Genomic DNA, 23,448 nt, shown 5'->3' with positions numbered 1-23,448 from the left:
AAAAGCCCTACTTTGGAACACATCGGCTAATGTAAGATTTAACATGGAGGGTGGTTGTACAGACTCTTTCGTTTGCACGAGTGGTGTACGACAAGGATGTATCCTGGCCCCATTCCTTTTCTCTGTGTATATAAATGGTCTAGAGGAAGCCTTACTACTCCTAAATGTAGATTCACCAAGAGTGGGTAGAAGAGCAATTCCAGTCTTACTCTATGCGGATGACGCGGTATTGTTGGCTCGTACTCCACGGGGATTACAGACACTAATAGATGGCTTTGTGGCTTTTATGAAAAACCTAGACTTATCAGCCAATCTAGCCAAGTCATATGTCATGGAAGCAGGGCAAAAATCTGAGGAAAAACTTCTAATTATAGAATAGGAGAACGTAAATTGGAGAAAGTGCAATCCTTCTCCTATTTGGGCATTCTATTGGACAGGCGTTTACATTTTAAAATTTTACTTGAGTAGCGTTGTAACAGGTTATTGTCAAGCACAGGGGCAATTAGGAATTTTGGCCGTAGATTGGGCCGGTGGTCCCCAGAGCAAATGATGATCTTATATAACTCTATCTGCTACTCTAAGGTAGCATATAGAGCGGAGCTCTGGGGGTTCACCAATTTAGATAAACTACAGGTCGAGGAGAACAAATTTATGAGCAGGCTCCTACGGGTCCCAAGGGTGTTCCCGCCTATATTGCACATGAAGAGCTGGGGGTGGCCTTTATAGAGGATAGGATCCAAGCTAGACCCCTGTTAGCATGGCTCAAGATTTGGGAGAACCCTGAGGCTGAACTGACCAGTCAAATTATTATGGACTGTCTAGGCAGGGACAAGGGAATGGATATTCCTTGGCTGAAGTCGCTTAAGTTTGCCCTTGAAAAAATTGGCTGCAAGGACCTCTTCCCAGACCCGGCCAGAGGTGTAGACCGGGAAAAGGCCAGTGTGAAGAAGAGGTTCTTTACTTATAAGATAGCTGCTAGAGAGGAGATGGAATGGGGCAAACAGTCAGTCAGAGCCTATAGCTTAGTGAGGTCTAGCGAAGGATTGTAACCATACCTCGCCCTTACATATAACGCTCCGGATAGATTTTTAATAACACGTTTTAGGCTCAACATTTTACATTATTTATTAGCTGAACCAACAGGTTTTATTAATTATGGGGAGCCAAAGGGTCCTTGTGGCTGCGATCATCGATCTCTGCAGGATACCCTTCATTTTGTATTACTCTGTCCTTTTTATTTATTGCCCAGGCGCCTGTATTTAATAAACTGGCTGAAAAAAATGAAATTCAGACATGCCAAGGTTGCCCTCCTACATTTACAAATGGCGCAAGACCCCTTTACCCTGCTCAACATTACAAGTTTTTTTAATTAAGAGAGAACAGAGGATCAGTGGAAAGAAGTGGGGGTTAGAAATGGATCATTGAATTTTAAATGAACTGTAATGAACACTCCTGTACCCATTTTTTTACTATTTTTCTGTATAGAGATTAAGATTGTCTGTATTGCTAGTATTTTTAACTGAACTTTTATGGTTTTTTGTATAATGCCGAATAAAGGAATTTATCTATCCATCTATCTACCCATTCCTACAAAAATGTATTTGTCCTTAACTGGTGCTCACGAAAATCGCTCCAATACCTTTGGATCAAGTTTGCACTATAAGCGCTCTTGTTGAGTTAAGTGCTGGTGCAGAGCACTGGAAACCACTGACTCAAATTAAGCATTGCCTAATCCCCATTATACTCCATCATCACTTACTCACTTCTTGGGGTTTGGAACCATTCATCTCATCACCAGTCTCAACCCAGAGCCAAAACTTGAAAATATCTCTCGCCCAAAGTGTTAGAAACCGGAAAATGGCTGCTGGTGCAAGAAAGCAACTGGCTGATGGAATCCCCTCTTAAGGTCGTGACTACCCAAATTCTCATGCAGATTGTCCCTTCACACCTATTACTACATTCCCAAACAGCCCTTGTTCCTACCTCAAACCTATTCGGTTTCCACTCTAGTAAACCTCAGGTTATCAAACTGAAATTGTTTCACTTAACCAAAAACATTCAAGCGCTCCAGAGCAATATCTCCCGTAAGAAAGAAAAAAAAAAACAGTTCCACTATTCATTGACTTTCCCAGCACACCCACCCATGAATCTGTTTGCACACACCTCACCCCAAGTTCCCACAATCATCCCATTAATCAGGTAAATACACTTGCCACTTCACAACACTCTCCAAATCTGGGCACTACTCCACATCATATCCTTAAAATCTTTAGAACCAGGCTACCAAAACAGAAACCAAGATTCGCCTGCCCTAACAATCACACAAATATCACATTGTCTCACCACAGAGCCACCCTTCACTCATCAGATCGGTGTTGGTCTCTTAAACTGTATGTCTGCTAATTCTAGCACCATATCAAAATTGGCTGTCATACTGGACTATGACTTTAATGTAGCGCTCACCCAATTACTCCCTCTTCCAATGTTTCCTGGTTAAAACTGCAAACTAATGTTAAGTCTAAACATCCTTTAACACCTTGGCTGCTTGAGATCATCTTCTGCTGTTCTGGGCCATAATGTTAATGGGTGTGATCATGACGAGATCAGCTCGTCATGAGTACACGAGCACCGTGCCTCATGACGAGCTGAGCTTGTCATGAGCACGGAAGGGGTTAGTGCCCACATGGAAGCAAAAAGGTCTTCCTTGAAGACTTTCTTGAATACAGCATGGAGCAACTCATCTCTTGGTGTCACCACATTTTCAAAGGTAACTACAATTTCCAGTTGGGAAATGATAATGACACTCCATCATATACACTCAAATCCTTATCTGACAATAACCTGCCCCAACATTGCATGTTCCCCACCCACGAAAAAAGGAGCCAAATGGACCTAATCTTTGCTAAGAAGGGCCTACTTCCACTTGCACATCCTCCGCAAGTGAAATAGTCAAATCACTTCCTCATCACTTCCCATATATCTACTCCAACACTGCTCCTACATGCTGAACAGTTAACCAGATTAGTATACTCCGAAGACATCAAACACATCGACAAGGAAGACCCTATCCTCCCGGATCCTTTCTGTCAAACTAACCTCATAGTCTGAGGTTAACACTGCCAAACTAGCAAAGCAATTTAACAATGTGCTTTTGGCTATTAAAGCCAGTGTAGTTCAACCCACCATGATAACAAAGCCTGTATTACAGAGGTGAACTAGATGTGAAAATGTGCAAACCTGAGCACACACGAAAAGACATTGAGAACATTTCTCACTTCTGCCTACCTCCCAAAACTCAAACTTTATGAACAAAGTCTATACCAAGGATAAAACTCCTTCCAGAGATCAAAACGTAATTACTTTAACCCACCCAGAAGACTATTTCAGATCATTCATTAGCAACCCAGAGAAGATGCCCTTCATCCCACTGCAAAATCCAAATGCAATGATGTAGCCACACCTTCTTAAACAAAATCATGAAGCAAAGGGATGATTGAGTCAAACAGTTACCTTCATCTGACACAAAAAACCTAGTTTTAAGAAGAAAATCTATTTGACCCATCTGAAATGCCCCCCCCCCATATGATGAAAACTGCCATCACAAACAAAATACTGTCAACATTTGTTTTTATGCCCTCTCCACTCTCTGGCTCCAAATTATAACCTTCTTCCAAAACCAAGGCTCTCACTATATTCCCTCCAAAATAATCCCTTGTGAGTCCAGTTCAGACCAAGGTGTGTGTGCTTCAGAAAAAGAGACCATTTACAGGCTTTTCTTTATTTTGAGATATTATGGAAAGATGTGTGGTCGACCAACTACACTACACCAGCAACAATCTGCTCCTGGGCAACTTCCAATCTGGTTAAGGTGTCACAGCATTGAAACCTCCATTTCCACAATTGTGGATAATGCTTTACGTTTCCTTAATGAAGAGGTTCCTGCTTCCTAGTTCTTATTGATCTGTCTGCAGCCTTTGAGGCTCTTGATCTCTATACCCTCTTTAAAATTCCTATAGGCAAAGACATTTAAAGGCATTGGCAAAGTGGGCTCTGGCCCAGGGCCCCAGCCTTTCAGGCAGCCCCCTGATAACAGAGACAGCTCTGTTCTTGCCTTGGTAACGTCGAGTAAATCTTAAACAGATTGTTTTAAATACCATGTTTTGAAATTTACTTTTAATGTGATTGATGTGTGAGAGTCCATTACAGACGTTTTACAGAGAATTGTGTTTGTTTCATGCAACATCCATAAAAAAAAGTTTCTTTTAGATCAAAACGGGACCTCACTTATGAGAATTGGGAGGATGTCACAGACATTTTTTGCAGTAAAATTTGTGAGATGTTGTTGTTACAATATTAAAAACACACCTCACAATCCCTGAACATAAGATCAGGAATTTGGACCAGAATGCGTCTGCTCCTCTAGTAACCTGGCTATAGAGGGTATGAAAGAGCTGAAATTGAATCATAAACTCAAAGCTGTTCCTAATAGAGGCCCCCAAATAGGTTTGGCCCAGGGCCCCCAAAATCCTTAAGATGTCCCTGCCAATAGACAGAATGGCTGTTAAAGGCTGGTTTAAGTCCTTTGTCCTTGACATCATCAAATAGGAAACTCTTTTTCTACTTCTGTTAAAGTCTCTTGTGGAGTAATGCAGGACTCCGGTCTCACCTCTGTGCTCCTCGGTCTTTATTTGGAGCCATTAGGCGATATGCTAACAAAACATGTTACCTATTTTCTTCCACATGATGACAATATGCAACACAGAATGCTGAAACATCCTCAAGACTCTTACCATCTCTCTTTTAAATATACAGAACTGGATGGTAAACATGAAACTAAAGTCAATTCTTTAAAAAGGAAATTTTTCCTTCTCTCCCGAAGCAAAGAACCAGCACTCATAGCGGAATGGTGAATCCAGTTAAAGGTCTTGAGTCTCATGCCAATGACTATCACCTCTACTACGTCTCTTGACATCGGGCTTGATACACTACTTCATCTTGGTCTAGACAGTTCTGTCTTGACTAGGTTGGCTCACCATGGACTGTTGATCTGCATTTAAGACGACATGCATAATATATAAGGAATGTGAACAATCCTGAATACATTATCTGAAAATCTTCAGCTCTCTTAGGGCCATATGTATCAAGCAAATTCGCATTCGCAAATGCCAAAATTCTCAGAATTTCTGCGTTTGCGAATGCGAATTTGCTAAATGGAATGTATCAAAGAAAAGCTGGTGCAAAACAAGGAATCGTAAAATTTGCGATTCCTTAAATGCAATGTATGAAGCCAAAAAAAATGCAAATGGTCCTTAAGGAATCGCAAATTACCACCAACTTCAAGATGGTGGTAATTTGCGAATTCCTTGAAAAATGCACATTTTTGCATTTTTCAAAGTGCCATGTGATGCACATACATGCCCTTAGGCATGTATGTGCGCCACATGTGCACCCATGCTTATTTCAGGGGTGCAAAAGGGTGTCCTTTGGACACCCCTGCACCCTTGAAATTCTCAATTTGCGATTCTCAAATTGCAAATCGCAAATTTAGAATAACTTCACATTCATTCCTATGGACCTCCTGGCCCATAGAAATGAATGGGAAATTTTCTACCTACATCCCATTTTGCTAATCTGAAATAGCGATTTCTAAAAAATCGCTATTTCAGAATCGCAAAACTGGATGATGATACATATGGCCCTTGGAAACAGAGCTTTAAGAAACAAGCGGCCACATGCATCATTGTTGCCGTTTGCGATTTCTTAATTGCGAAAATTAAGGAATCGCAATTAAGAAATCGCAAAAGGCTATGCATTAAGAAATTGCAATTTTTTTGCGATTTCTTAAATTTCCTTAATTGCGATTCACAATTTGCGAATCGCAATTAAGGAATTCCTTCCCATTGATTCCTATGGGCCTAAAGGCCCATAGGAATCAATGGGAAGTCATTTTCAATTTAAGATTAGCAATTTACGAATCGCAAATTGAAAATGCAATTTCAAGGGTGCAGGGGGGCGGTCCAAAGGACCCCCTCTGCACCCCTGAAATTTAACTTTAAGTGCATTTTTCACACACACATGCCCCAAGGGCATGTGTGTGTGTGTAAAATGAAACTTTCAAAAATGCACTTTTGTGCATTTTTGAAAGTTTTCTCAAATTACCATGAAGGTCAACTTCATGGTAATTTACCTCTCCCTATTTGCGAATTCGCAAATTTAAAATGTTCATGCATTGCATTTAAGAAATCTAAAATTGCGATTTCTTAAATGCAATCGCAATTTTAGAAATCGCAACATGATTGCGATTTCTAAAATTGCGAAAAACATGATGCATCCCAATTTTGTCAATTGCATTCGCAAACGGCCGAAAATTGCGCTTCGCACAGTTTGCGAATGCAATTCACAATGATGCATGTGCACCAAAGTTCTGTTTAAGTGGTATATCTCTTTTATGCTACATTATTATATGCTTTTGAAGGAACCTCATGAAGCACATCCTTACATATCTTAATATGTACATTTATTTTTGTTTTTCTCTAATTCTGCACCACAAGATGACACCGTCTTTTGAAGACCTATTTTTAGGTTTCGCCTAAGTGAAAGCTGCGCACTGCGCAGCTTTTCGCGCAGGCGAAAACCTAATGAGAATATTATGTGGCTTGGGAATCCGCCCTCTGTTCCATTGGCTAGCTCCATAAATGGAGGCTAGCCATTGGAACAGAGATCTGTCCGTCATGGCCGGACCAGATTCGTGAGCGTTCCCGCGATTTCTTCCCTCTCCGTCCCTCTGTGCGCGTCATCTCGGCGGTGGGCAGTTGTTTTTTTTTTTTTAGGTTTGTATTGTTCATTCCAGGCCGACCGCTGCCGGAAGAAGTCCAGGTGAGTGCCCGTTCCCGTCCCCCCTCCCGCTGACCGTGTGCCGTTCCCACCCCCCCCCCTCCCGCTGTCTGTGCCTTTCCCGCCCCCCCCTCCCGCTGTCCGTTCCCGCCCCACCCCTCCCGCTGTTCGTGTGCCCGTAGGTGCTTGTTCTTGATTGGGTTTGACTCTCGTTAAGAGAATAAAAAGCCTCTACCAGAGGTACCTGGATTTCTCTACCGATGTTTTGAGACTGCGACTACCTGCAAAATTCGGTAGCTGCTGTCAGGGAGTAGAGTACCAGTTTATTGTGTTGCAAGTGTTGTTAGTTTGTGAGGACCAACAATATTGCTGCCTGGTAATGGACATGTGGCCTGGCCTCCTCGCAGGCCGTCAGGGGACTCCACTCGATGGCCGGAGATGTGTCTGCTCAGCTCGGTCTTGTAGGAACGGGACGCAGCTCCTTAGATGCCTAGGGAGTCTGTCGGTCTGTCTGTCTGCTGGTTGGAGGGGGTTGCATTGTCCGTTCGCCCTTGCCTTCCTTCCCTCGTGTGCAAGTGGTTTTCAGTGCTTGGCTGGAGGGGTGAGTCCAGTGCTTGGTGACCACAAGGAAGGGTCTCGCAGCACGCGGCCTATCTGAAGGGGCTCTCAGCTGTGAGGGTGGGGGATGGGGTTTAGTCAACCATCTGGCTCGAGGGGATACAATGCAAAGAAATGTTACTGGTTGCTGTCAAGCTAGAGAGGGAGGGGGCTCTGCCAGGTCGGGGGGTGTAAGCAGGATGGGGCGAGGGTGCTCGGCTTGTCTCGTGGAGCGCTGCCTGGCTTCAGGGAGAGCAGGTGCAAAGCGGAGAGAAGCCAATTTCTCAATCTCTAACTCCTCCTCGCACCTCTTGGTGGCGGCTCAAGTGGAACAAAGGCCACCCTCTCCAGCCTGCGAGGACTCTACATCTGGCCGACGTTTGCAGCAGCTGCCGCGGCTCCTGTTTAGGGGGGAGTCCGTAATACGAGAGCAATGAGAAGGTAGTGTGACGGGGCAGGTGCCGAGGGACTTCAGGGGCTGGCGGCCTGAGGGGCGGGGGCAGAGGGAAGGCGCTGCGGAGCCAACAGTGTGGAAGGAAGGGGCCGCCCTCGGGTGCTGCGATGAACGAGTGAGGGAGATGCGAATGTAGTGTGCTGGATGGATGAATGATGATGTCAAGGGGCCTGAAGCAGAGTTTCTAGAACTACGACGAATGAGCGAGGAGTGTGGAGCTTATTGAGCACAAGGGCGGGTGGGAGGGGGGGTCTAGATACTGGGAGGAACGATGCATGTGTAGAAACTCCACTGCTGTGAGAAAGAATAGAAGAATCCACTGTGAGGCCGGGTACTGAAGCTGAGGGATTCGGAGAGCCCAGTGCTGTCCATTTGTTTTAGCACAAAGCTCATACCGGAGGTTATCCAGGCGCTGTGTGGGCCGAGCCAGGGTCAGGGCTAGGAGAGGAGCCAGGTCTTCAGTTTCTTGTGGAGTTCAGGAGGAGGCTCTGAGGTGCAGTGGCAGCTCGTCCCAGGCTGTAGGAGCGAGGTAGGGGAAGGCACGACCTCCAGATCCGTAATACCCAGTGTGATGGTACTCCATTCACTGGGGTGTGTGTGCAAGTAGGAGTTCGGTGGAGTAGAGGTGTCTGGTAGGTGAGAATGTACAGGCGCTGCAGGGTGAGCTGAGGGCATCTCTGTACCGTGAGATTGACCCTGTAGCGCTGGTTTCCAAAGCTGTGAGAATAAAAAGGTATTGTAGGGACCTGAGCAAATGACTCCAATGCTGTGCGAATGAGCTGCTACTGTACCGGCCCTGGAGCAGAGGGCTCGAGTAGCGTGGCAATGAGCAGGTACTGCTGGAAGTCTCGCTGCGGCAGTGCTAAGAGAATGATAAAGTTCTGTGAACCACCCGGAGCCAAGGGACTCAATGCTGTGAGATTGAGCACGTACTAAGAGGGTCATATGTATATGCTTTTGCTGGTTACCATTCAACACAGACCCAAATACAGCGGAGGTCAGCTACCAATCCTTGACCATTAGACTCAGGCCATTATATGCTCCTGCAGAAAGCCTCTGAACACGGACCGTAGTACAGCAGGATTGCTACCTACGCCTGCCTATTAGACACAGACCAGTGCGTGCCCCTGCTGATTACCCCCAACACAGACCCATATACACTAGGACTGCTAATTACCCCTGAGCATTAGACACAGGCCAGTGTGTGCCCCTGCCAATTAGCACCCAGCCCAGACCCATATAAAGTAGGACTGCTAATTACCCCTGAGCATTAGACACAGACCAGTGTATGCCCCTGTCAATTACTACTCAGCACAGACCCATATACAGCAGGATTGCTACCTACGCCTGACCAATAGACACAGACCAGTGCGCCCCCCTGCTGATTACCACTCAACGCAGACCCGTATACAATAGGACTGCTAACTACCACTGAGCATTAGACACAGGCCAGTGTGTGCCCCTGCCAATTAGCACTCAGCACAATCCCAGGTCCGTGTATGACCCAGCTGATTACCACTCAACACAGACCCATATAGAGTAGGATTGCTACATACGCCTGAAGATTAGACACAGACCAGTGTGTGCCCCTGCTGATTAGCACTCAGCACAGACCCAGTTTAAAATATCCGCGTCTGCCCAGGGCCGAGTGTTAGCCTCGGGTCAGTCTCTGGTCAGTATGCAGACCCGTACAAGAGGAGGTATTGCCGACCTCTGAGCAGCAGATTCAGGTCAATATACTCAACAGGTTCAGACCCGATCAGGACGGTGGGATTGCTACCTATCACTGAACACCAGGCACATGCCCACTTCCTCAGGCCGGCTTCACCTGAACAGTGAACAAAGGCACTACTCCCCTCACAGATCTGTTTGGGTGGTCGTTTCCCACAAAATATCAAGTGCCCGAGAGTGTGGAGTACAGACTTCTGCTGCGTGAAATGGTGGGTTCCTTACAATCTAATACTAGATGCAGACACGAACGCGAGGGTTGTAACCTCCCAACAGCGGGGGGACAGCCATACCCTTTCCGAAAACCTAGGAGCTGTTACTGCAGAACAGCAGTGTGGACTAGATGTTTGGGCAGGTGCAGGCCCTGTGCACCGACTAAGTTCGTAGGGGCCCTCCATGCAAAAGAGCATGTAAAGCCCGCTGAGGAAGGCTGTGGAGCAGGTAATGTAAATGACAATGCCATTTATTTATCTATTTTCAAAACCAACACATAAATACAAATTTTGTCATTTACAATGCCAATAGCTCTAACTTTTCCAAAGGCGAAACCACTGCATTGTAAATGCTTGTTTTCTGTTGTTGTTATCCATTTTTTGCTTGGCTCATTGTGTATTCTGGTTTTGTAATGCCTTAGCCACCGAGTGTCTAGGGTTTAAAGGCACTATATCAGGAACCTAAATAAATAGATAAGAAATCGGTGATGCCAGAATATTTTAAGGTTATCTTTAATTTTTGATACATTGGAAAGGCTAGCCATACAGTCAACATTTGTGGGAAGATGCTTCTGCAATTCATGCCCCCTTGATGTGTCATCATTCTGTCAGTGTCATCCTGGAAAATCTTTGCTTCCCAGGTGATAGGGAAGAGTGTGTGTATATGACGGGGGCTGATGAGGGGTGAGGAGTTTTAACTCACCAGAGAGTGTCCTTCGTTCTTCAGGGGTGGTGGCATTGTCATCCGGTTCTCAATCAACAAAATGTTATGTTATGTTAATTTCGATTTATATAGCGCCAAATCACCGACAGGTCTCTTAGCGCTTGCTTTGGGAACCCGTCCTGGCGTTCCCTGTGAGATAACCCCTACTGGGCATCCCCAAGGTGAAGACCAGGCATCCCATCGCTGGGGGCGTAGTGGAGGTTAAGAAAGCTATTGCCCAAAAGGGAAAATAGTGCATGCGCTTGGTATGCAGAAAGGATTCTCTGTCTGCCTCGCCCAAGACCATGGGCTGCCATTGGCATGCTCATAGCTGCAGTACCCCAAACGGGTTTGTGATGGTGGATAGCTGCCCTGTGCATGGATTCAATATTGGGCTCAGATGTGGAAGGAATGAGTTCTGTGATACAGAGAATCAGAGACACCAGTTTGCCACAAGGATAGGAAGTTAAGCATTCCGTCTCGATTCTTATGCCTGCCACACAAAGAAGACAACATTTTTCTGTGGTCAGTTTAGTTTAGAGTTGTATTCCTTCCTAACCATGATGGTATTTTTTTCCAGTTTGTGTTGTCAGAGCATACCTCTCCAACATGGTTTTCAGTGATTAGCCTGTGAAGTAATTTCTTGTTCTGCTCCTTGGAAAGATAGCTTAAATCTGAGAATGATTCTTTATGTCAATTGCTCATTTTGTGTCTCTGATTTTTGCTCCTCTTTTCTGCAACAGTATTTTCCCTTTCTGATTTTTCAGATTTGTATTTGTATTTATTTTATTTGTAAAGCGCTAACATTCATCCTGAAAGGACATCACGGCGCTGAGGAAGAATTGCAAGTGACTTAACGGCGGCACTGATTGGAAATTATTGATCTGGCCTGGGGAAAAGGAATGTTTTTAGTTGTTTCCTAAATGAAAGGAAGCAGTCAGTAGTTCTAAGTTTAGGAGGTAACTCGTTCCACTTTGTTGCGGCAATGTGAGAGAAGGCCCTCTCTCCCATCCTGACAGTCCGAGCTCGGGTGATGGATGCTCTTCCTGACGTCATAGATCGTAGGTTTCTAGAGGGTTTATGAAATCTGATCATGTCATGTAGGATGATGGGGCCTGTATTGTGAAGTACTTTGTGTGAAATACACAACAGTTTAAAAATGGCTCGTTGTCTCATTGGGAGCCAGTGGAGCTCACGCATGCATTTTTTGGCTGAGTCGTATTTTCTTTTATTACAGATGGCTTTGGCAGCGGCATTCTGAACCAACTGCAATTTGGAAAATAGGTAGTCTGCCATTCCCACAAACAGTGAATTACCGTAGTCCAACCTACTCATCAATAGTGATTGGACTAGTGTTTTCCTGCAATCTGTCGGAACCCAAGGAAATAGTCGTCTGAGCATCTTCAAGAGGCCGAAGCCTCTGCCGCAGACTATGGAAACATGAGATTTCATGGATAAATCCTTATCCAGTGTTATTCCTAAGTTTTTAGCTTTTATAGTTGGGTTAGGAGGCAAGCCCAAATCGCTCGGCCACCAACTGTTGTCCCAGACATGTGTGCCTCTGCCGAACAGTAGAATTTCAGATTTGTCAGCATTAAGTCTAAGACAATGGTCCTGCATCCAAATTGCCAGTTCAGTCAGGCAGTTTGTCAATCTAGTTTTTGAGTCATCATTTTCATCAAAGGTGACCATCAGCTGGGTGTCATCCGCATCAGAAGAATATAATATACTCATTCGCTACTCTGTATCAGGATAGTTACAGTGTCTTGCTTTCCAAATCATTTAAAGCTCTTCATCTTCTATCAAGACGTATCCATATTTCGAAGGATATGTTCAAGGCATATGAGCTGCAGATCACACACTGTGCATAGATCGCCATCTGGTGTTGGGCCAGGATGTTTGCACTTTCTTGTTGGCTTGGAAAAGTCTTTGGAAGTCACGAGATAGGTGACTCCTCCTTTGGATTATAGTGCGCATGGGCATCGACTCCATCTGTAGATTGTTTTTTCCGCCATTTTTGGATCGGATGTGTTTCTCGTGCTCCAGCTCGATATTGTTACCGACGCTATTTTTGACACGCAATCCTTCACTCTTTCTACGGTATTGTTTTCGATCGCGATCCCTCATCGTCGCGCATCTCAACAACTTCGAAGTCCTCGATTCCGGTCGTCAATGAAGGCCTTCGGGCTTACCTGGGCCTATACATCTGGCTCGTGGAAAGGACTCCATTCAAGAAGTGTCCTCAATGTGGGTCGAAATTCCCACACACAGATCTGCATGAGGTGTGTAACCTCTGCTTTTCACCAGAGCACGAGACCAGGGACTGTTCAGCTTGTGCCTCTTTCAGTTCCAAAAAGACCATTTGGGATCGCCAAGCTCGGAAAACAATGGCACGCTCGCCGACTTCCATTCCCGATGACATTTTCCAGGAGGGTGACTATGTCCCAGATCAGGAGCAGGTCGATGAAGGCCTTGTCAGCGCCACCGAAAATTATGACTCTGACGTCGAAGACCTCACTCCTGGGCAGCGGGTCATAAGTATTAACATCGACCCCGACCCCCCCCCCAACCCCCCCTCCCCCCGTCACCGAAAAAGACTTCGGTCACACCTTCACCTTCGGGCCCAGGTGCAGACCGAGAAAAAGCTTCTCACGCCCCACCTCCCGGCCTGGCCAAGAAGCACACAACAAAGCCTTCAGGCTCGAGTCAGCCTGCCCTCGATGCCGATACCCAAACCCTGGCACCGAAAAAGAAACCACCGCCATCCTCGTCGGTGCCGACTACTGCCTCCGCATCGACGAACTCCGCCCCCAAGCCTACCGGCACCAATCCATCCACTCCGAAGAAACCATTGGAGCCAACCAAGACGCCGTCGTCGAAGATTACAGACACTCAGTCTTTGGAGCTGAAAAAAGACTCTGGACCAAAGAAACAACCGGTTCGGCAGCCTCCAATGGATAAATCAAAACCTCACGGCTCCAAGCCTAAGGAGCACAAAACCGCTCTAAAGTCAGTGCTGTGCAAGCATTCGGAACCGAAAAAATCTGCACCGAAAGACATTCCTCCCACAGAAGAACTTTTTAAACCGGATCCCACTCAAAAGACTCTCCAACAAGATCCAAAAACTGGTCTGATTCTCAGTTCTAAAAAGAGACCACTGTACTCGCCTGCACCGGCTCCACCACCTAAAAAGAGGGACATTGCAACATCTCCTCTCAGGATCCCTTCTCCACCTCCTCCTCCTACCTCCTCCTCCTCCTCCTCCTCCTCCTCCTTCTCACCACTCTCCTACACCATCTCCTCCATGAACAGACGATGGTGACTCTTCTGATGACATATGTTATATATGTTATGTTATATAAAAGCTGATAAAGCGCTCGAATGCCGAAGCGTCTTGGCTCTGGGGTGTGTGAATGAGGCACGGCGTGGGGAAGGACCAGACACTTACCCGCGTTAAAAGGCCGAGATTTTAGAATTTTCCTGAACGATAGAAGGTTCGGCTGCTGTCTCAGGGCAACTGATAGTTTGTTCTACAGTTGGGCTGCACAACAGGAAAATAGGAGGACCCCCCATCTGGCTCGCCTGTACCTGGGCACACAGATCAGGCCGTGATTGGCCGAGAGTAAGTTGCGCAAAGGCATGTCCGCACCTCCCCCGTACCATGCTTTATGCACCAAGCAGAGTGCTTTGAACTCAATTCTCTGGTGGACAGGGAGCCAGTGTAATGCTCTCCAACCCAGAGTGGTGGGATGGCGGTTTGGAAGCTTTAGAATCAATCGAACAGCACCATTCTGCAGAGATTGAAGTTTGTTGATTTGGTACCTATCAATGCCCAGTCCACTCTGGACATAAAAAGGGCCGCCATAACTGTTTTTTGAAGTGCCAGGGGAATGAAAGGGAAGATTTTTCTCAGGGTCTTAAGTAAGAAAAAACAGGCTGATGTTAGACTGTTCACCTGAGCTGACATACTAAGTTTGTCATCAAAGATGACTCCCAAATTCCTCACTTTCTTTACAGGTAAGGGACATTCCCCGGCTTCCGGTGGCCACCAATGATTGCCCCACATCGGCGGTCCATTCCCAAATTCAATCACTTCTGTCTTGTCCGTATTGATTTTTAAGAAGCTCTGACTCATCCACTCCATATCGTCTGTCAAACAAGCATGAAATCCTTTCGCTGTTTGCTCAGGCTTATCGGAGATGGAAATCACCAGCTGTGAGTCGTCAGCATACGACACAAGAGTGAAGCCATGCTTCCTTACTAGCCTGGCCAATGGTCTCACATAGACGTTAAACAGTGTTGGTGACAAAGCTGAGCCCTGCGGAACACCGCAGGGTAGATTAAAACAGTCAGATTGTAGACCGTCCCAGTTCAGACATTGTTTCCTGCTGTTTAAAAAGGAGAGCAAGGGCCACCCCATTTATTCCAATCTCCTGTAGTCGCCGCACCAACACCGTGTGATTCACGGTGTCGAATGCGGCCGACAAGTCGAGGAGCAAAAGAATGGCCCTCCCTCCCCCGTCCAGTACTGTCCGAATTCCCTCCGACGCAGCAATCAAGGCAGATTCAGCAGAGTGTCTGGGGCGGAAGCCATGCTGGGATGGGTTCAGTAACCTGTTAATGTCCAGGTATTCAGTTAAAGTATTTTTAATCAACCTTTCCAGAATCTTGGCTACCAGCGGCCGCCCTGAGATGGGTCGGTAATTTCTACAGTCCGTGGGATCCAGCGTGGCCTTTTTCAGAATTGGCCTAATACTAGCTGTCTTCCAGGCCACCGGGTAGACGCCAGATATCAGGACTTGGTAATTAGAGACGTAAGAGTCTCGCTAATCCTCTCCGCTGCCAAATGCATAATGGCTGGTGGACATGGATCATAGGCCGAGCCGGATTTGATGGATTTTAGGATATTTATTATTGTCTCTTCTGATAAAGGGTTAAAACATTGCAACTTATTCGATATTGTTTCTTCTTCCAAAGATGGTTGACTTATGTTTAATTGAGAAATTAATGAACTGGCCACATCGTCGTATATGATTTGCATCTTATTGTGGAAAAAACTGCCAACTGTTTGCAAAACGCCTGATCAGGCTTAAACCCACTACCCTGCTGAGGTCTAGTCAAAGAAGACACGGATTTAAACAGCTCTTTGGCGGAGTTTCTGGCTAACTGAATTTTCAAAGTGAAATACGCCCTTTTGGCCGCTAAAATAGCCTCTTGTACCTGTTCAGGGCTTGGTTGTATGTGTCTCTACTGGTTTTGCTGTACTCAACTCTCCAGAGGCGCTCAAACCGTCTGCATTCAACTTTTAGTTGTTTAAGTTCGGGGCCATACCATGGCCTCCCCGAAGGGCGCCTGTTTGCATCGCGGTCTGCTCCGGAACAACACAATTTACCGCACCTTGAATCCACTCATTAAATTGAGTGGCCGCCAGTTCATTATCCTTGTCTAAGGTTGGAGAGAGATGGTCCAGGGCCGCCCCTAGGCCACTCCTTGTTACCTTACTCCAACGACGAAACGTCACCTTAGTGGCTTTATGAGAGGGACACCTCCACAATTCCCTAGCCCTAACCTTAAAGAATACTGCTTTGTGGTCAGTCCATGGGAGTGCCTCCACGTCACTTGGTGAAATGTTCGAGAAAAGCCCATCTAAAATGTGCCCTCCTAAGTGCGTAGTTTTAGACACAAGGTGGTGCATGCCATGAGCTTCCATTAAATCTAGGAGCTTACCCGTATCTGGGTTGGCGGACACCTCCATCCTACCCATGCTAAAAGGGGTTATTAAACATGCATCTGAAGTGTTTAAAGACTCAGTTAGGGCGAGGGTCATCAACCCCAGGATACAGGAGAAATATAAGCCTGCCCCAACAGACCCAACATACATTAAGGGCCACATAACGTTTGATTCTTTAGTAGTCTCCAACGCCAGGAGGAGGGCTAATTCTCAGACATCAGGGCATGCACCACCTCCAGACAAAGAGTCCAAACTCTTGGATGCTTCTGGCAAACGCAGAGCGTCTCAAGCAGCTAACATATGGCGTGTCGCCAACACTCAAGCTTTGTTAGCTAGGTATGATAGGGTGCATTACGATGAACTAGAGACCCTATTGCAACACCTTCCCCACAAATATAAAACAAAGGCTAACGACCTCATACAAGAGGGTAAGCTTATCACTAATACCTCCATTCGCTGAGCTCTAGACATCGCAGACCCCGTCTCTCGAGCCTTTAATATAAGTGTCCTCTTGCGTAGACACGCTTGGCTACGTATCCCAGGTTTTAAACCTGAGGTACAAACTTCCATCCTAAACCAGCCATTTGACCAGGAACACTTGTTCGGACCTACCGTGGATTCATCTCTTGAAAAGATGAAAAAAGACACAGACACCGCTAAATCAATAGGAGCTTTGCAAACGCAAGCTCCCAGATGGTCCTTTCATTGTTCCTCTTACAGAGGCACCTCCAGAGGCTACTCCTCTGACAACCCCTCCACGCTTACAAGGGAGTTACCAAAGAGTGGGCTACAAAGGTACTAATAACAAAGGCAGAGGCAAAACCAACAACACCCGCTCTGCCTCCACCCCTACCCAATCACTTCCCTCCTCTTCCCCTGGACCATTCCACACCAGTGGGGGGAAGATTACTACAGTTCCTTCCTGTCTGGAACAACATCACCACAGACAGGTGGGGAGACAAATCGTTCAAACAGTCTTGAACTGACTGCTACCAACCCCCCGCCCCCAAACATCCCACCCAGGTAGCGCGCAATGTAACTGGAACATTTATCACTGCTAAAACAGGAGATCCTCTCCCTCCTGCAAAAACATGCAATAGAACCAGTTCCCTGCATCAGCAAAACACAGGGGTTTACTCCCTATACTTCCTCATCCCAAAGAAGGACGGATCTCTGAGACCCATACTAGATCTCAGACCGCTAAACCTCTACGTACCATCAGACCATTTTCACATGGTCATTCTTCAACAGGACCTTCCTCTGTTTGCACAAGGCGGTTTCCTTGCCAATCTAGATCTCAAGGACGCCTACTTTCATATTCCCATTCACACCTCTCACAGGAAATATCTCAGATTTGTACTAGACGGTCAGCATTACAAATTCAAGGTACTCCCATTCGGAGTCACCACAGTGCCCAGAGTCTTCACCAAGTATCTAGCAGTAGTGACGGTTCATCTAAGAAGGCAGCATATTCATGCCTACCCCTACCTAGACGACTGGCACATATAAGCCAAGTCATACAACCAGTACAGCACACTCGCGCCACAATCCAACTGCTTCACAACTTAGGGTTTACCATAAACCACCCAAAGTCTCACCTACAACCGTCCCACATACAACAATACCTCGGGGCTACAATAAATACATCAAAGGCATTTGCATATCCCAGTCCAGCCAGGATATCAAGCATACAAAGCCTCATCACAAAGTTTCAACGGCCACACTCTCTTCCAGCTCGAATGTTCATGCAACTCATAGGGATGATGGCCTCTTGCATAGTCATAGTACCCCACGCAAGACTCCAGATGCGTCCCCTACAGGAATGTTTAGCACAACAGTGGAACCAAGCTCCAGGTCAGCTAACCGATCTGGTGTTGGTGGACGGTCGCACACATCGCTCTCTGCAGTGGTGGAACACCAAAAACCTTTCCAAAGGGCAACCGTTCATCCAGCCAGTTCCAAAGATTGTGCTAACAGGGATGCATTGCTCTCTGGCTGGGGCGCTCATCTGTTACATCATACCATTCAGGGCAAGTAGGCACCCCAACAAAGGTTGTTCCTCATCAATCACCTATAATTACTAGCCATTTTCCATTTTAAAGTCGTTCCAAAAACACATTCTGGGCAACGCTGTCCTAGTCCGCACAGACAATATGACAGCAATGTATTACATACAGAAACAAGGCAGGACACACTCCCTGCAGCTCTCCAAATTAGCACAAAGCATATGGAGATGGACTATTCCTCAAAACATTTTTTTCCTAGCCCAGCACGTTCCAGGAGTCCAGAACAGCATAGCAGATCTGTTAAGTCATCACAAGCAACAGACTCGCGAGTGGGAACTTCATCGGCAAGTTTTTCAACCATTTTTCCAGTTGTGGAAGCAGCTAGAGATGGATTTCTTCACCACACACAAAAACGCCAAATGCCCAAGCTTCGCTGCCAGGTATCCACACCCATTGTCCAAAGGCAATGCGATATGCATGAATTGGTCTGGCAGATTTGCGTACGCTTTTCTGCCTCTCCCACTCATTCCACTGGTGGTGCTCAAACTGCAGCAACACTCACTGACTCTCATCCTAGTTGCTCCAACATGGGCCTGACATCCGTGGTACACCACAGTACTGGAACTATCTGTAGTCCCGCACCAAAAGCGACACCTCTCCCCACACCTCCTAACCCAGAGCCATGGAGAGATCTGACACCCAGATCCAGCACAGCTCAACCTAGCGATCTGGCTCCTGAAGTCCTGAATTTGGTTACCTTAACCTTCATGCAGTCAGGGTGAAGGTTATCAGAGATGCTAGGTGCCCCACCGCTAGAGCTTGCTATGCAGCCAAGTGGAAAAGATGTGTTCTATACTGCAACAATAACAACATCAATCCCTTAGACGTGTCAATCCAACACATCATAGGTTACCTCCTACACCTCCAAAGATCTAACCTAGCATACACATTTATTAGGTTACACCTTTCTGTTATAGCAGCCTACTTACAAAACAGACAACATTTGTCACAATTCAGAGTACCTGCCATCAAAGCTTTTATGGGAGGACTCAACAGACTAATTTCACCCAGAGTACCACCCTCACCTGTGTGGAACTTAAATATTGTTCTCGCAAGACTAATGGGTCCTCCATTCAAACCTCTACACAAATGTGAATTGCAATTTCTTACATGGAAAGTCACTTTCCTAGTGGCCATTACTTCCCTTAGAAGAGTGAGTGAGCTACAGGCACTTACTATTCAAGAACCATTTTTACAACTTCATCATAACAAAGTGGTTCTCAGGACAAATCCCAAATTCCTTCCTAAAGTTACTTTTCCCTTTCATCTCATCCAGTCTGTAGAGTTGCCAATATTTTTCTCGCAACTACAAACAGTCGCAGAAAGCGTTCTCCATACGCTAGACGTAAAAATAGCACTCCTTTATTATATGGACTGAACAAAACATTTTCACAAAACTCAACAACTTTTTGTATCCTTCTCACCACCACATAAAGGCAATCCTATATCAAAAGTTGTAATTGCAAGGTGGATTGTCAAATGCATACAAAAGTGCTATCAAAAAGCAAAACGTACATTATCTATTTCCCCCTAAAACCCACTCTACCAGAAAAATAGGGGCTTCAATGGCTTTCTTAGGGAACATTCTCTTCGATGAAATCTGTAAAGAAGCTATATGGTCTACACCACACACATTCAAAAAACATTATTGTGTAGATGTGCAAGCAAAGCAACGCAACAAGCTAGTGTGGACCAGGCTGTACTCAAAACACTATTTCTGCAACAGATACTGGTGGTCGCCACTAAGGTTGAGTACTGCTATACAATCTGTGCACAGTGTGTGATCTGCAGCTCATACGCCTCGAACGGAAAATGCTACTTATCAGAATGCATCTGTTCTTGGCATCTAGAGCTGCAGATTCACACCCGCCCACCCGCCTCCCCGGCTACCTTTATCTGTTCCAGTATTATCTTATTTAGATACAGCATACATGGGCAGCTTTTCTGTTTCTCACAAAACTCCATCATTTTCCTAACTGGCGAAAAAACGATCTGAAGATGGAGCCAATGCCCATGCGCACTATAGTCCAGAGGAGGAGTCGCCTATCTCGTGACTTCCAAAGACTTTTCCAGGGCATCAACAAGGTGCAAACATCCGGGCCCAACACCAGATGACGATCTATGCACAGTGTGTGAATCTGCAGCACTACATGCCATGAACAGATGCATACTGGTAAGTAGCATTTTCCTTTCTGTGGCCTTAGTGATTTTTTCTCCTAACTTGGACTTAAGGAGAGATGTGACACCTTTCAAAGGGAGAGTTAAGTGCAACGTAGTGCTGTGGGTACCCGGAGGAGTTGCCCTTTTTTGGGCAATCACGAAGGAAACAAGCAAGATCTTCACTCCTTTGAGTCTTTGAAACAGAGTTAGGTGGCAACCCTAAAAGTTCGGTTCCTGTCTTACGTCCCAGATGTGATGTGGAACACTATCTGCTATTGGTTCTCAAGTGTAGCATGGATTCCCATTATTCTGCCCCAAATAATACATCTGAGTTCCCTTTAATATTTCCTTTGTGAAATTAAGTCCTTTTAACGTGGGGCCAGTTGTCATTCCCCAGATGTAACATGGAATCCCTGTATCCTATCACAGTTGTTATACCCAGTCCAATATGCACCTATTTGTATACCCTGTGTTCTGGTATCTTTCTTTGAGTGTGACATGGAGTCCTTATATACCCTCTCCCAGATATTAGTGTGGTCACAGGACCTGATCCCATCTGTAAAATAGATTCCTGATATCATCTTCATTTCTTAACCTAGAAACCCAGCCGCATGTGTAAAATCAACTACCAGTATCTACATTTGTTCTCTTCCTAAATTTCCACCCAACAAGAGCACCTCCGGGTCCTAATAGAACCCTATAACCTGTGGGGTCTTGTAGGGTTCCATACTAGCCCCTGCCTTCCACACCTTCAACATGATAACCCTTGGGGCTCAACTTACAGATAACAGCTTCGATATTTCCCAATTTGCTCATGATACACAACTCTACTTGAAAATCTTTCCTGCTCCAGACTTCCAACTTCTCAAACTGCCTGCACCTCATTCAGATCTGGATGTCCCAACGCCTTCCTGAAGCTAAACCCCACCAAGACAGAATTCCTGTTATTTCCTAATAACAACAATCCAGATCTAGCACAGACCTGCTTGATATGTAATATCTAGCCCTATTATTCTGCCCTTTTCTGATGTAAAGTTGAGTTAATCCTTGTACTATATTTGAGTTGATGAACAGGGTCCATATTGCTCCGTGTGGGACCATTTCGCTAAATTTTCAGTGTTTGAAGAAAGCAATATGTGGGGATTTAAAGAATCAGGATCGGGGCAACTTCAAAATACAAACTCCATATAGGATGGTGCAAAATCTGCCAGTTTAATAGATTTGACAGCATTTCAAGTTTAGTGAAAGGGTGTGTTACGGGAAGGGCAGTAAGGTTAAATTGAGTGAACAGCCACAAACTTTTTTTTTTTTTAGTATTCACAAATATCTTGCAGGCACCCACTGCATTAATAGTGGGTACGCGGCATAACTAATGTCTCCCCAGGAAAAAATAACATGTCTGTGGAAAAAAGTAAAAAAAACAATAAACTTTTGAATGCACATATAAAGTATGATTTACTCATGCAAACTTTGCATCTGTTAGAAAATCCACATTATTACATGAGGCTGTTGTAGATTTCCAGGAGTACTTCTGGGACTGTTTGTGAACCCACAAAAAGTCTGAAATCTGTTCTATACAAAGAAGGAAATATACCAGAATAAATTCCATGATCCAGTTAATTTTGCCTGTTTGAATTGGCCCTTGTCTTTGTTTCTGTATTATTTGCAGCTTTGTAATCCGTTTCTGTTTGGTGAGTCTGTATTTCCTACTGTGTGTCACTATGTCTTTTTACAGCCATGGCCGCTGGACGGTACCAAGAACCGAGCTTGAGGGAGGAGCTGACCTGCTCCATCTGTTGCGACCTCTTCACCGAGCCAGTCATGTTGGACTGTATGCACCACTTTTGCAAGGGCTGCATCCTGAAGTTCTGGCAGGCTAGTCAGAAGGTGGCCTCCTGTCCCCACTGCCGCAGAGAGTCTCCGAACAAAGCCTTCCGGACAAACTACATCTTGGCCCGGGTGGTGGACCGGGTAAGGCAGTGTAGCACTGAAGAGCATCGGAAGAAAGTGCAGGTGAGTCATGAGCCTCCAGTGTGCATATGTGAAGGAAAAGTATCTAGAAGCAACCACATATTAGTAAGATAACAATTCCGAAAATACGGTGTTCGGTGATGCTGTTCAGTCAGTAGGTATTTTTATAGGCTTCAGTAATGTAGCACCACTTCTCTCTTCTGAAAAGTGCAGAGGCCTTTAAATTTAGCAAACAGCAAAATACCATTTAATATTTTTTTTAAAAAGATGATTCTGCAAGGAGCTTAAGTATTAGCTACAAAATGATGCTTTAAATTTCAGAATATGCGTGTTCTCTTTTTATTGAGTTGAGAGAGTTGGTAAAGAACATTTTCAGTGTACTTCAAAATACAGTGTACCACCTTCAGTTGAATTTAAAATACATTTTTCAGCAAGCTGAGCCGTCCACAGCCTTTTTTAGGTCTTGCCTAGCCGCCGCGCTGCTCTAGGAGAGGGCCTGTTGGATTCACTCCAGACTTCCAAGATACTGCTCAGTGTGGGTCGGACTCCTCCCACACATTCCATTGGCCTTTGCGTGCAGCTTTCCATAATGAAAGCATGCAAATGGCCAAAGGCGGGTGCATATTCCACCTTTCCTCTAAACTATCACTCCCATGGCATAGGGGACTCGGAAGCGAGCAGCAGCCTGCAGTGAGCCAGCTACATTCCTTAAATTCCTTCCAGCGCACGCGCACAACTCCCGGGCTTATTGACTTTCCATCTCCTCCCTCGCCCCTGTGTAGTTTTGCTGTTTCCGGCAGCCGAGCAGCGCACGCGCGCACCACTTGTTTTCTCATGCAGTCGATAACATACGAGGGAATGCAGCGTGCGCACCACTCGCGGGCTTGTTTGTCTCTGTGTTCTTTTGAACAGGGTTTGACGATTAAGGGGCCTTGCAGGCAGAAGTTCTATTTGCTCCCACACGTTTACACCTCTACTTTCTACATCGCACT

At 45.7% G+C, this 23,448-nt stretch overlaps 1 protein-coding gene across 1 annotated transcript in view; it reads left to right on the top strand.

Annotated features, from left to right (window-relative positions):
- LOC147662647 (zinc-binding protein A33-like) overlaps positions 1-23,448 on the top strand; it is a 90,359-nt gene that overhangs the window by 32,795 nt on the left and 34,116 nt on the right. Inside the window, exon 2 of the mRNA XM_086951025.1 lies at positions 22,221-22,498. Within this exon, the coding sequence (XP_086807151.1) occupies positions 22,223-22,498 (276 nt within the window). The 5' untranslated portion in view covers positions 22,221-22,222. The remainder of the gene's footprint in view (positions 1-22,220; positions 22,499-23,448) is intronic.

The sequence above is a fragment of the Lissotriton vulgaris genome, unplaced genomic scaffold (assembly GCF_964263255.1).
Source record: "Lissotriton vulgaris unplaced genomic scaffold, aLisVul1.2 SCAFFOLD_2113, whole genome shotgun sequence".
NCBI classification, from domain to species: Eukaryota; Metazoa; Chordata; class Amphibia; order Caudata; family Salamandridae; genus Lissotriton; species Lissotriton vulgaris.
The sequence above is the reverse complement of the archived record's forward strand: the minus strand, read 5'-3'. Positions and strand labels throughout refer to the sequence as shown.